This window comes from Camelina sativa, chromosome 18 (genome assembly GCF_030686135.1).
Source record: "Camelina sativa cultivar CO46 ecotype springtype chromosome 18, ASM3068613v1".
In the NCBI taxonomy this organism is placed as follows: Eukaryota; Viridiplantae; Streptophyta; class Magnoliopsida; order Brassicales; family Brassicaceae; genus Camelina; species Camelina sativa.
In genome coordinates, this window is record NC_141897.1 from 3,251,519 (window position 1) to 3,265,196 (window position 13,678).

Below are 13,678 nucleotides of genomic sequence, written 5' to 3' on the forward strand. Positions count from 1 at the left end.
CTTCATATCTCGCTCAAGAGACAAGTGCTTGCCGTTTTACAAGCTCCTTCGTGGAAATAAACGTTTCGAGTGGGACGAGAAGTGCGAACTAGCATTCAAACAACTGAAGGATTACCTATCATCTCCGCCAGTCCTAGCCAAACCCGAGCAAGGATAAACTTTGTATCTTTACATCGCCATCTCTGGTTCAGCTGTAAGTAGTGTGCTCATCAGAGAAGATCGTGGGGAGCAACATCCTATCTTTTATGTGAGCAAAACTCTCGACGGCGCAGAAGCTCGCATACGCGGTCTTTATTTCAGCTTGAAAGGTTTGCCCCTACTTCCAATCTCTCACGGTCGAAGTCTTGACAAATCAACCTTTGCGGACGATTCTGCACAGCCCTAGCCAGTCAGGTCGCTTAGCAAAATGGGCCGAGGAATTGAGCGAGTACGACATAGAGTACAAGAACCGCACCTGCGCTAAGTCACAAGTTCTCACAGATTTTCTCGTTGAACTCTCTCCTGAAAAATAAAAGTTTCGCAACGAAACATTCTAGAGCAATCTATAGACTCTTATTCTGACGCCCTGGCCAGGCGTACAGCTCTAAAACGCCTCCGCATGGGTGCAGTGGTGAAATAATCCACGTCCTTACTTCGGTAGGACATTTTAAGCCGAGCGCAGACTCGCAGAACTAGCAGGAATCAGAGTGAATAAGTTGATACCTCGACTCGCACACCCGCAATTCCCACAAGACCCGCAGGGTAAGCCGGTCACGCGTACCGCACCTAAAATAGTACGACAATTTCGTCTTGTCTACTCGAGACGTTTTGGGGAACAACATATCCAGGGTAAGCTAGGAGACGCCCTGCTCTGCAAAATATGCCCTCCAAACAACGAAAACGTCACATCTCTATTCTACGCAATAATCAATCTTTGCGCGACCAAAAGCATAAAATTCAAAAGCAGCTTCATCATAATGAAGGAAACAAAAGTCGGCAATAATCAAGTTTGAAGAGCAAAAGCAAACAAGTTTGCAACACCGAAACAAAAAGTACAAAATGCAATCAGCAATCAAATCCACAATGACAAAAGAAAAAAATCCAAAAGCAAGAACAACAAGTAATAATACGAGGACATATCACTTTATTGCGTTATCACCAGCTCCCCCATCAGCGGCCTCCGGAAATGGCTCCAGATCAGCGTCAGGAAGCGGTGGCATCACAACCCCATCAACCTTCGCTTGAAACTCTACCTGGCTAGCTGTGAGATGCTCCATCCTACTCTCAGGAATTGTGGTTTCCCTGTCAATCAACTTCTGAAGACATTGCCTAGTCCCGGTCACTTCGCTCGATACGCTCCCGGTGCATCCCAATATCGACAGCAGCCTTTGCGCGCTCCTCCTCCCCGCGCTCATCCCGCGCTTTCTTGAGTTGCGCCGACTCGGAGTTAAGCTTCCATTGTGACTCCTTAAGAGAAGCGCCTCACCTTCCTTGCTCGATTTCTCGACCTGAACCAACGCCTCCCGGACAAGCGCGGTCTCCCTTCTAGCCACATGCACCTTATCTTCATACTCATCTGTAAGATGGTTCGTCCAACTTATTGCCTAAAACATCAAGGAAGACAGTTAAGTTACACCTAAGCGAAATACAAATTAATGCCACTGAAGGAGTAGACTATAACCTGAATCTGCTGACAAACGCAATCCTCATACGCAAACGGACAAGCCAAATCACTAGAAGCCGGAAGAGGGATAAAGTCCCCATGAATCTTGCTTGCAAGGTCTACGCATGCCCGACAATCGCTGCAAAACGCCTGATCCTTCACATCATAACGAAACGAAAACGAGTGATCAACGCCCTCCCGGCCATTCCCCGCATGATTGGAATGCCTAGAGCTTCCTCCAGCCTCGCTCCAAGGACTCGAGCGCGACGATCTCTTCCGAGAACGATTGCCACCTCCAGTTGCTGGAGCACTCCCACAGGATGTCGAGGAAGGCTTCTTCACTGCACGAGCCGAAGCAATCTCGGCAGAACGAGTCCTACGACTGGGTTCACCCTCGGGAATGGTCACCTCGCCATCCTCATGCTCTACCATAACGATCTTCGCGCCGACCTCGGCATTAGGTGCAACAACCTTGGTTGCGACGGATGGCATCGGACAGTCTCCCATTTGCAAACCAATCTGCGAACCTGCAGGACAAGCATAAAAATAAGATACGAGAACATAGAAGCATCGAGACACAAGCAAGCAACAGTTACAAACTTACATGTCTCGAAGTGTGAAAGGACGTAAGGCCACATCAAATTCCCACCGTGAAGAAAATCAGAAGCTTTGTCAACAGTCTTGAAGTCACACGCAGCGGAAGGTGGGGGATTACCTGCGAATATAAAACAAATATGGTCAGCAAAGAGAGTTAAAAATGAAAATAACACAAACCCAACCCAGTAATGACTACCGGGAGTCAAATTCCAAGCGGGGGGACAAGTTGTGTCCAGGTCTACAATCGAAATCTCGTTTATTTCCACGAAGAAAAACCGTTTCTGCTAAACGTGAATGTTACTCTTCTGGCCGCAAGTGATCGTGAGACCTCGCATGCAGCAAGCACTGCATAGTCTCGTATGGTCAAGCATGGGTTGCGTAACAAGCTCGAAGAGGTCACAGTTGATCGGGATTCCCTTCCTGGCGCTGATTATCATGAGTCCCACCGCATTACGGATGGGGGAGATCGACAGCTACGAGAATGCAATTTTCCAACGCGAGCAGTAACTCGTCAAGAATTCTGGAATCGGGAACCACATGCCACATTCAGTAAAAAAGTCCTCGTAGACGCAGAGGTGACCTTCTGGGCAGTCCCACGGACGTTCGTTGACACTCGGCAACGCAAGCTGCAGGTTGTGTGGCATCCCATAGAGATCAAACATGCGGGCTAAAGAGACATCATTACTCAGGGTTCTTCCATCGTCACGGAGGAGATGTTCTCTGCCTCCTGTATGATCTCTGCGATGTCTCGGAACCCCATTACCCACAGCTAAGCCAGCGACCAAAGATCTGGGAGCGTGCTCCGAGCCAGTACGTACTTCGTATGCGAGAACCAGGAGGAAGGGGAATCAGACTAAGGGTCTGGTTATCCGAAGGGAACATTACGTCGAGCTCCCGAACGTCTTCTTCCGTCAACTCCGCCAGATCTGTCACGACACCTCTTCCTTCAGACGGGTCCCACCAGGAAGGACAGCCCGTTCCGGTTTCGTCCAGGCTTCTCTCAAGCAAGCGATAATGATCATCCCCAAGATCTTCCGAAGCATCACTGAAGACGCCATCTCCCAAAGCCATGGCGTGAGGCCTGGAAAAACCAACCAAGAAACCGGTCAGTATGGGACTAAAGACATCTAGAAAGCGCCATAACATCCAGATAGAACGATCACACCCAAATGAACCGCGTACCACGTACTACGCGCAGTGTACTGCGTACCACGTATTGCATACCACGTACTGCGTACCACGTCCTGCGTACTGCATACTGCGCCCTGCGTACGGCGTACCGCGTACTACGTACTGCGCCCTACGTACTGCGTACAGCGTACCGCGCACTGCGCTCCAAGTACTGTGTACTGCATACTGCGTACTGCACACCATGTATTGCGACCTGCGTACGGCGTACCGCGTACTACGTACTACGCCCTGAGTACTACGTACAGCGTACCGCCTACTGCACCCCGCGTACCGCATGCTGCGTACTGCACGCCGCACATAGTCCCGTGTCTTGTGTACTGCATCCCGCGAACTCTCTCACGTACTGCGAACTGCTTTCTTTCGCGAACATGCCATCTCACCACCTTTGGCAGCACCTCGCTACCAAAACTATGCAATCGACCAAGAAACAACAACACAAGCAATCTCGCCAAGGTCCCGCGCCCTCAAACTCAAGGGTGACAATTCTCAACAGTTTGGTCCACCACAACATCGTTCCGCAGGACTCGCGATGGTATCTCGCAAACACGTCCTTATTACAGGACCTGCGCGCCGGTAGAGCTCGATATCGCACACGATCTCGCCACTAGAAACTCGAGCCCGCCACGACATTACCGCGCCATCGCTCCGCCCCTTTTCTCCATCGAAATCTGCTACTCGCCATCATCTCATCTCGCGAGGAAACCAGACCAGGACGCCAAATGGTCCCAATCTAGGTAGCCGGATCCAGCGGCGGCGAGCAGGTGTGGCGCGACCAAGACGCCTCACGGTCTTGGCCGGATCTGTCAGCGGCAAACAGGTGTGGCGCGCCCAAGACGCCTCACGGTCTTGGCTGGATCTGATGGCGTCGAGCTGGTGTGGCGCGACCAAGACGCCTCACGGTCTTTGTCAGCTCCGTAACGACGGCGAGCTCACAAGAGGGCGAGAATGACGGCGAGCTCACAAGAGGGCAAGAACAACGGCGAGCTCACCGATGGGCGAGAGATCTTCGGTGAGGATAGGCGGCGGCCGAGATCAGAAACTCCACGGCGGCACAAGTGAGATCTTCGATCCATGGTCTTACAAACCAAAACAATAAAAAAAAAAGAGATAAGGAAGGAAGAACGAGAAGTTTACCTTTTGGAGAAGATGGTAGAGAGTTAGAAGTAAAAGAATAGTCAAGGGGACATATATATATGGTGGGGACCAGCGCGTTGACCGAGGTAAAAAGGAAAACCCTAGTTTTGGAGCTATCTCAACTTCCCGCGTCTCGGGAAGCATGCAGAACACGCAATACTCTCGTTTTAAACCCGGGAGACCTAGAAAGACGTGCACAATGCACTATTCATCCCGAAAACCTCCCGGATGTCTCGAAAAGCGTGCATAATGCACTGGTCATTTTTCCATACGGGAGAGCTAGCTAACACTTTCCCATGCTCGAGCACCCAGAGGATTAGGCAAATTTATATTTCCCTCAACTTTCCTAATTTGGCGCTAAATGCACTTAAGGAGTTCACACTGCAACAGGTCATTTTCTGTTCGTTTATCCACACATTTGAGACCCTCCAGCTGAAGAAGAGACACACTAGAAGCCCTTGGTTCACATCCAAGTATAGAGGAGATCTTACTTTCCATCTTTGGCCAAGACTACATTTCTCTTTTGATCTCCAACGGCTAGGAAAATCAATGCACGTGATTATCATTTATTTTCTCCTATTAGAAGACCATAATGAGCTCACCACCCATCACCAACGGCCATATTCATTGTTGCACACAAAATCTCTCATTTATGTTGATTTTTAAGTTTCCTTTTTTTACACTTTAGACCGTTTGTATTGAGCGTTATATAAGTTCTTCCATCATCATTGTATTATGCACCTTTCAATCATCTAAGAAATATACAAGTTTTTTTTGTTTTATTCAAAGAGTGTCTTTGTTTAAGAAAGTTTGTCTTTAAGTTTCATTTGAGAGATTCATTTGAATTCTTGAGAATAAAGGATTTGAATTGTTTGTGTGATTCAAACAAGTCTATTTCTCCACCGATTGAGAGAGTCAATCAAAGCAACACCACCACCTTTACCGTCGTATCTATCTTCCGCCAACGCTTATTGATCAGTTCTTGATAACCGTTTGTTTATAAGATTGCGGAGTGATTCTGGATCCTATATCAATTAGTTAAAAAAATCAAACATTTAGCCAAACATTTCAATTTAAAATATATTTTAATCCTTTTTATAATATATTAATTATTAAAATATATAAATATTAGATTTAAAACGTTTTTAAAACTTTAAGTTATTCACATATTAAAAAAATTGATTACTATATATCACATATTTAAAAATTCAAAAATTAAATTAACCACAATAATCATTATTATAGAGGATTGACTTGAGGTTTCCAGCCTAGAGTAATTGTGGCGATGAATGAGCGTTTGTGCAAAGTTGGCTCTAAAGAAGAGGTGAAAGAGGCTGTCTTTGCCATCAAACCATCAAGTGCTCCTGAAGAAAATGGGTTCACTGGCTTTTTATTTCAAAAATACTGGGGGATTATAGGAAATCAAGTCACTCAAGAGGTTCAATCTTTCTTTCTTACTGGTATCTTACCAGTTGAATGGAGTTACACCCAGCTTTTTCTGCTGCCAAAAAAAGAGAACCCAGAGCATATGACAGACCTGAGACCTATCAGTCTCTGTTCAGTACTCTACAATTATATCCAAAATCCTCATAAGACGGCTCAAACCTTTGTTGCAAGAGATAGTTTCTCCTAATCAATCTACATTTGTCCCGGAGAGGCTCATTTCTGACAATATCTTGATAGCACATGAATTGGTACATGCTTTGAGAACAGATAAAACCATATCAAAGGAGTTTTTGGCTATCAAATATGATATGTCTAAAGCGTTTGACATAGTAGAATGGAAATATCTGGAAACTTTGCTTCGAGCTTTAGGTTTTGGTCATCAGTGGATCATGGGATGTGTGACCATTGTCACCTTCACAGTACAGATCAATGATCAACCTTTCGGCATAATCATCCCAGAACGAGGTTTGAGGCAAGGAGACCCCTTATCGGCCTTTCTCTTTGTCTTATGTACAGAAGGATTGACACATCTTATGAACAAGGCATAAGCTCAGGGTCTTATCAATGGTATCCAGTTCTCGTAGGATGGTCCCTCGGTTCATCACTTGCTGTTCGCGGACGACAATTTATTCCTTTGTAAGGCGGATTCTGCTCAGTGTAGTGCTTTAAAGAATATTTTAAAAGTTTATGGTGATGCATCAGGTCAGCGAGTGAATGTTTTCAAATCTTCGATCACCTTTGGAGATAAGGTTGAGGTTGCTAAGAAACTGGCATTACGAGAACTTTTAGGAATCTTTGCTGAAGGAGGAGCTGGAACCTATCTAGGCCTTCCTGAGTGTTTTAGTGGTTCGAAAATTCAGCTCTTGGACTACATAAAAGCAAAGCTAAAAACCAGATTCTCAGGTTGGTTTGCTAGATCCTTGTCGCTTGGTGGTAAAGAGATCTTGCTCAAGGCAGTTGCAATGGCGACACCGGTTTACGCAATATCATGTTTCAAACTGCCAAAGACTACTTTGACCAATCTCACAAGTGCAATGTCAGATTTCTGGTGGATGCAGTTGAACATAGGAAAAAAATTCATTGGGTGAGCTGGGAGAAGATGTATTTGGGATTCAGAGATCTGGAAACTTTCAACCAAGCCTTGTTAGCTAAACAAGCTTGGAGAATCCTCCAAGAACCCAATTCCCTCTTTGCTAGAGTTTTAAAAAGCAGATATTGTGTCAATACTGAGTTTCTAGAAGCGGGTTGTGGGGATAGACCATCCTTTGGATGGCGAAGCATATTACATGGTAGATACCTGCTGACAAAAGGCCTGAAGAAGAAAATCGGAAATGGGAAATCTGTTCAGGTATGGTGGGATCTGTGGATCTTTGATAATGGCTGGCGAGCTCCATACAGGAAAAATACTTTTTTTGATTAGGGCTTAAGCGTATCGGATCTGATCGACCATGACAAAAGAACTTGGAATAACGAGACCTTGGATTTCATTTTCTTACCCAATGATATAGAACGCATCAAAACGCAGAAACCGGTTATCAACAATGACTTTTGGTGTTGGGACCATACGAAGAGTGGAGAGTACACAGTCAAATCAGGTAACTGGATAGCTAACTCTTTAAAGAATTCATAACTTGTGGAGGAAGCTCAAATGCAACCATCACTCAATGACATCAAAAACAAGGTCTGGTCGACTCAAACAGTTCCTAAAATAAAGCCTTCCTTTGGAGAGTTGTTAGTGATGCTTTACCAGTGACCGATCTGATATGGAAAAGAGGAATCAAGCTTGACTCTAGATGTCAGATTTGTGGAGTGGAGGGAGAGTCAATCAACCATGTGTTGTTTACATGCACACTAGCGAGGCAGGTATGGGCTCTATCTAATTTCCCTACACCTCCCAATGGGTTTGATGAGCTCTCAGTGCATTCCAATTTCCACTACTTGAATACAATAGCAAAGATCTCGTCTATTGCTATTGAGATTAGAAGGTTATTCCCATGGATTGTCTGGAGATTGTGAAAGAACCGAAATTCCTTCTTTTTTGAAGCAAAAATGTTTGATCCTCTAGACACAGTTCTAAAGAGTAGAGAGGATGCAGAACAATGGAGTTTGTCTCAACAAGTAGACTTGGAATGTGAAATAGAGGTAGAAACCGAGGAAATATGGGATGTGACAAAATGGAAACCACCACCGGCTGGTTGGTTAAAGTGCAACATAGGCACGTCAAGAGTAAAAAAGAAATCGGTTTCAGGTGCAGCTTGGGTTCTTAGGGATGAAAGAGGTTCAGTTCTGCTACACAACAGAAAATCTTTGGCTAACTCTTTCAACAAAGAGGATCCAGATTTTCAGAGTTTCTTGTGGGCTGCTCAAAGCATGTATAGCCACAAAGTCTCAAAAATAATATTCGCTTCTGAATCACCGATATTGACTGGTGCGATAAACAGACCAAAAGCTTAGCCAATTTTATGCTCATCAACAATCAGAAATGCTTCTGCAACTAACTAGAATACAAGAATGGAGTGTCCAATTAGAGAAACCAGAATAATATCGAGGTGCCTCTCTCATAGCTCAAAGTGTTCCTGATTTTGCGTTTTTGCAATCTTATGTATCCATGGGATCACCCAGGTGGTTACATGAACTCTTTGAATATGAGAGATTCTTTCCCTCTCTTTAGGACCAGGTTTCTTTCTCCCTTAATGGCTAACTTGTTAGAGCCTATTTTTTGGAAGGTTTAGCTGATTTTGTTTAAATCACTTTTCCTTAGTAGCTTCTGATTAGAATACAAAGCTACACTATGTAATCCTTTCTTATATGAATGGAAAAATCAGATGAAAAAAAAAAAAAAGAGGATTGACTTATTAAATAGTATTGGTATAATATTTCACGGGTGAAACATGTTCGAAATAAATGAAACTTTAAACAAATAAAACATTAGTTAGATATATATTGTTTTTACGCAAATGAATTTTAATTTTTACTCATAACTCTAATTTTATTTGTATAGATCTATCTCACACAGAGTGAAGGTTGTTACCTAGTATAGTATTATAATCATAAGATTTTGATTGATCTGATTAGATTTTATTCTTTATATTTTTAATTTTTAATTAAAGGTTTTGTTTTTAATTTTTTATTTTAATGGATTTCTCACTTTTTTTAGTTTGAAATAAAATATAATACTTATTGTAATTAAATTTTAGAATCAATAATGAAGTTTAAATCCTCATCCAAAAACCAAAATCTAAAATGATTATATTCTTCCTTTTATGCTTTAAGATAAGATGACACCTGTCTAGCTTTTTTAATTTACAAAATTTTGATTTATTGCAGAATGAATTTATAGTTATAGAATATATAGTGTTAGAAGTTTATATTTAATAATGTATATTAAAAATTATTTTAGTTTTAGATTAGACTTTTAATTTATCTTTTTACTTTAGTTGATTTCTCACTTATTCTTTTTTTTAACTCTTAAAGCTTTATTAATAATGTTGAAGCTGTTCACAATGTGATGTAGATAGTAAGAAGTATAGTACATAGTGATAATAGTAAAGAGAAATGTTTTCTGAAGATCCTTTCTTTGCCAAAATATTTAAATCCATACTGTCCAAATTTGTTATTCCAAGAACCCCTAGAGCTCTGTTTTCTTTTCTCTCATCCACCGTATGACCAAACTGAACAAAGAATTTTGCAAAATTAATAAAATAAGACATATTCATACTGCCATAAATTATATATTCTTATTTTATTATATGTCATGAAAATATGTTTATGTATGTCGATTTGGTATAACTGATTATTATCTTATTGATTTGGTGAATATATCCAGATTTTTTTTATCTTATTCTGTATATTTTTTATATATTTTACCTCGTTCAATTTGTTAATATTATAAAAAGAATAAGAGATTTTTTTAGATGATTAGGTATAAGAAAATAATTAATTTAAAGGCTCGAGGATGATAAAATTGATAATTTGAACAACCAAAAAATCCATGATATGTGGAGATAATCTACAAGTTCAAAAATAACATATTAGAAAAAGAAAAAAAAATAAGTACCAGTTGACAATTATATTATATTTTTATATTTGTTACATTATTTTTCTCATTAGATTTTTTTTTTCACAAAATAGAATTTTATTTCACTTTAAGAAGAATCAATACAAATGTTTTGCTGAAGCCATTCCGGTAATGATACAGAATCAGAGTAGAAATTATTGTCTCGACAACCATATTTTGGTAAGTTATGAGCAACAGTATTACATTCTCTTTTTGAAAACAGGAACAATGTTGAGGTAAATTTTGATACCCAAAAATGGATATCATTGCGAAAGTTTGTTAAGGATCTGTTAATTTGGACACCATTTAAAATTTTAATGAGATTCTCGCACTCCCCTTCGAAAATAATATTTGTGTAACCTCTGATCCATGAATGATGTAATCCAACAAGTAGTGCTTTTGTCTCCACTTCAAGGGGGGAATCAGTATGTCCTAGAACAGTAGAGCCCCAGCAGAGAGGTAAACCGAGGTTGTTGCAAATTATCCATCTTCCTATAGTTTGCGAAGTATTCCAATCAAAAGCTGCGTCAAAGTTACATTTTACCATCGGGGTTGGTGGCGCTGTCCATTGATGGACCTGGTGAGAAAATGTTTGGGTGTTTAGTCGATTCTCTTTTATATCAATCCATTCTTGTGTTTCAGCTTCAGCAAGTAAAACCGTTTTTGTTGCACTTTCCCTGTAATTGTTGAAAACATTGTTGTTTCTGGCCTTCCAATTCCTCCATAATAACCATAGTGGCAATAGGGCAGTCTCACGAGGGATATCCTTCCGTGTTGAATAATCTATTATGTTTAAGAGATTTTCCTCTGTATCATCAGACAAGCGATTAACATTGAGAGCAGGAGTGTTAGAAAAACGCCAGGCCAAACTAGCAAATGGGCATGTAAACAGAGCATGGTTTATGGTTTCATCTTGTTGTCTGCATCGGGAACATGTTGAATCTATTTTCATGCCTCTAGACCGAAGTCTTGTGGTTGTAGGTAGAGCGAGGGAGATGGTACGCCAGATAAAGTTTTTGATTTTTGGCATTAGATTTAATCATTTTTGAGTTCGACAGAGCCATGTGGAATAGAATGAGGAAGGTGTGGATCAGAGGGATCATGTGTGAGCAGCCAATAGCCTGATCTTACTGTATAGTCATCAGAAAAAGTATAGTTCCAGATCAATTAATCAAGACTTTCTTTCTTTCATAAATAAGTGTTTTTGATGAAGTCATGGTCCTTTGGTGTATTCAAAGATTCTAGTTTCTTGTGTTCCACGAGCGGTTGTGCTCTTGATTATTAATCAATTCCTGTATCAAGAAAGATCCTCCTGGTTGTATGGTGCAAAGTGGGCGTGGCTGTTGAGTGTTTACAACGTTATCTATTCCTGCACGAATCAGTTTTCCATCACCAACAATGAACCGTGACCCTTTTTTTTATGAGAGCTATCCCCATAAGAAGAGATGACCAACCATAGGATTGGGATCGTTTTGGAGTTACATCTAATAAGGATCCATCTGGATAGTATCTAGCCTTCGTCACTCGTGCAAATACGGAATCCGGAAATTGAATGAGGCGCCATGCCTGTTTTTCTAACAAGGCATCATTAAATTTTTCCAAGTCCCGGAAGCCCAGACCTCCTTCTCTCTTTGATAACTGTAGTTTATTCCAAGATATCCATGGAATCTTGCGATGATGAGAACTCTTTTCCCACCAAAAATTCATTAACAAAGATTCAAGTTCAGATGTAACTCCTTTAGGCAATTTGAAACAGGACATAGCGTAAACTGGCATGGATACAACTACAGATTTCAACATCACTTCTTTGCCAGCAGGGGAAAGTTTCTTAGAAGTCCAGTGTGAAGTTCTTTTTTTGACTCGGTCGATTATATATTCAAACATTTCATTATTTTTCGCCCAAATTGCTCTGGTAGACCAAGATATTTGCCTCCTCCTCCCTGGTTTGGGATCTTTAAAATGGTCTTTAGTCTTTCTTGAGTGGAACCAAACACATTTGAACTAAAGGTGATCATTGATTTATCAGTACTGATTTTTTGGCCTGAATAGTGTTCATAAACGTCAAAAACATCTCGTAGAGCTTGGCAATTCTTTCTATTCGCTTGACAGAAGAAGAGAGAGTCATCTGCGAACTGTAAATGAGTGATTCGGGGAACGCCATTACCAATCTTCACACCCTTGATGTCTCCATCCTGGGCATATGATGTTATAAGGTGGCTTAAAATGTCTGAGCAGAGGATAAAAAGATATGGGAAAGAGGGTTTCCTTGACGGATTCCCCTTTCTGGTTTAATGATTCCCTGAGGTGAGCCATTTATTAAGACTGAATAGGTAGTAGATCGAGCAGCAGACATGATCCAAATGATCCATCGATCACAAAAACCAAAGAGTTTGAGAGTAGTTTCTAGGAAGTTCCATTTGATTATGTCGTATGCCTTGCTAACATCAGTTTTCACGGCCATGTATGTTTGGGACACACATTTTCGGGATTTCAGAGCATGCATGACTTCATGTGCTATGATTACATTATCTTGAATGATTCTACCCGGAATAAACGCAGCTTGTGAATCAGATACTATACTATCAAGATGAGGTTTGAGTCGTTTAACAAGGCATTTAGAGATAATCTTGTATAAGACATTGCAAAGAGCAATTGGTCTATAGTCTGATAGGTATTCAAGAATATCTATCTTCGGAATCATACATATGTTAGTGTGGTTAATGCCTCTTGTCATGGTTGAAGTTTTGAAAAAGTCATGTACCTCATTAACCACATCTTGACCAACGATGGACCAACATCGTTTATAGAAACATGCAGTAAGCCCGTCTGGTCGTGGGGCTCGGTCATCCCCAATTAACCACACAGCCTCATAAATTTCTTGTTCACAAAAGTCTCTAGTTAGAGCAGAATTAATATCATCTATAATTGTTGCTTCAAAATCTGCGAAATCATTTGGAGTTACCGAATGTCCACTACTGGAAAACATTTTGGTGAAAAAATCTTGTGCATGATCACCAATTTCCTTATCGCTGTGAATAAGATGTCCTTTTTCAGTATAGATGGAATTTATTCTGTTCTTTGAGGATCTAGTCTTTGCACAAGCATGAAAGAAACTGGTGTTCTGGTCTCCTTCTTCAATAAATTGGTTTATGTTTTTTTTGTTTCCAGTGTCGTTCCTCATCGGAGTAGGCTTTGGTGAGAGCACTTTGAATTTTCGGTACTCGTTGTGTCTCTGTTTACAAGTTGCTTTCCATTGCAGAATTCAGCTGCGAATGCAGTGCTTTGATCCTTGTTTCTGCATTAAGCTGCGACTTATGTTTCAAAGCAGCCATACTCCTTCGACAGTTAGCTATCTGCGTGGTAATTGTTGTTGGTGAAGAAAAATTCTTCCCTTTCCACCCCTCCCGAACAGTTTGAAAAAAAGTTGGAATCTCACATAAGCGTTTATAAAAAACAAACGTCTGTTACGCGTTTCTTGCCTCATATTTAGTCGCAGAGATAATGATCTATGGTCTGAACCAGAGAAGTCCATGAATTCAACAAACGCATTTGGGAATGTTGCTGCACCAATGCTATTTATCATGCACCGGTCTATACAACTTCGAACTGTA

At 41.2% G+C, this 13,678-nt stretch overlaps 3 protein-coding genes across 3 annotated transcripts; 2 read left to right on the forward strand and 1 right to left on the reverse strand.

The window, feature by feature from the left end:
- Window positions 1-1,118: 1,118 nt before the first annotated feature.
- Window positions 1,119-3,613, reverse strand: LOC147921443 (uncharacterized). Its single transcript, XM_087497689.1, has 6 exons — window positions 3,450-3,613; window positions 3,058-3,320; window positions 2,748-2,966; window positions 2,247-2,357; window positions 1,661-2,169; window positions 1,119-1,583 (listed from the first exon to the last, which is right to left on the reverse strand). Exons 1-6 carry the CDS (start codon window positions 3,611-3,613, stop codon window positions 1,119-1,121), a joined length of 1,731 nt encoding a protein of 576 aa, XP_087353815.1.
- A 2,236-nt stretch (window positions 3,614-5,849) lies between these two features.
- On the forward strand, window positions 5,850-7,098 carry LOC147921444 (uncharacterized). The gene is made up of 3 exons (XM_087497690.1): window positions 5,850-6,024; window positions 6,278-6,475; window positions 6,713-7,098. Exons 1-3 carry the CDS (start codon window positions 5,850-5,852, stop codon window positions 7,096-7,098), a joined length of 759 nt encoding a protein of 252 aa, XP_087353816.1.
- Window positions 7,099-8,059: 961 nt separating this feature from the next.
- LOC147921445 (uncharacterized) lies at window positions 8,060-8,464 on the forward strand. Its single transcript, XM_087497691.1, has one exon. It carries the CDS (start codon window positions 8,060-8,062, stop codon window positions 8,462-8,464), a length of 405 nt encoding a protein of 134 aa, XP_087353817.1.
- The last annotated feature ends 5,214 nt before the right edge of the window (window positions 8,465-13,678 follow it).

Coding starts and splice junctions, on each gene's coding strand:
- LOC147921445 (XM_087497691.1), top strand. CDS start 8,060: ATGTTTGATCCTCTAGACACAGTTCTAAAGAGTAGAGAGGATGCAGAA.
- LOC147921444 (XM_087497690.1), top strand. CDS start 5,850: ATGAATGAGCGTTTGTGCAAAGTTGGCTCTAAAGAAGAGGTGAAAGAG. Junction 6,025..6,277: donor TCAATCTTTCTTTCTTACTG/GTATCTTACCAG, acceptor CTTTGAGAACAG/ATAAAACCATATCAAAGGAG. Junction 6,476..6,712: donor CATAATCATCCCAGAACGAG/GTTTGAGGCAAG, acceptor GTGATGCATCAG/GTCAGCGAGTGAATGTTTTC.
- LOC147921443 (XM_087497689.1), bottom strand. CDS start 3,613: ATGGTGTGCAGTACGCAGTATGCAGTACACAGTACTTGGAGCGCAGTG. Junction 2,967..3,057: donor TCCTGGTTCTCGCATACGAA/GTACGTACTGGC, acceptor GAGATCATACAG/GAGGCAGAGAACATCTCCTC. Junction 1,584..1,660: donor GCGTTTGTCAGCAGATTCAG/GTTATAGTCTAC, acceptor TTGATGTTTTAG/GCAATAAGTTGGACGAACCA.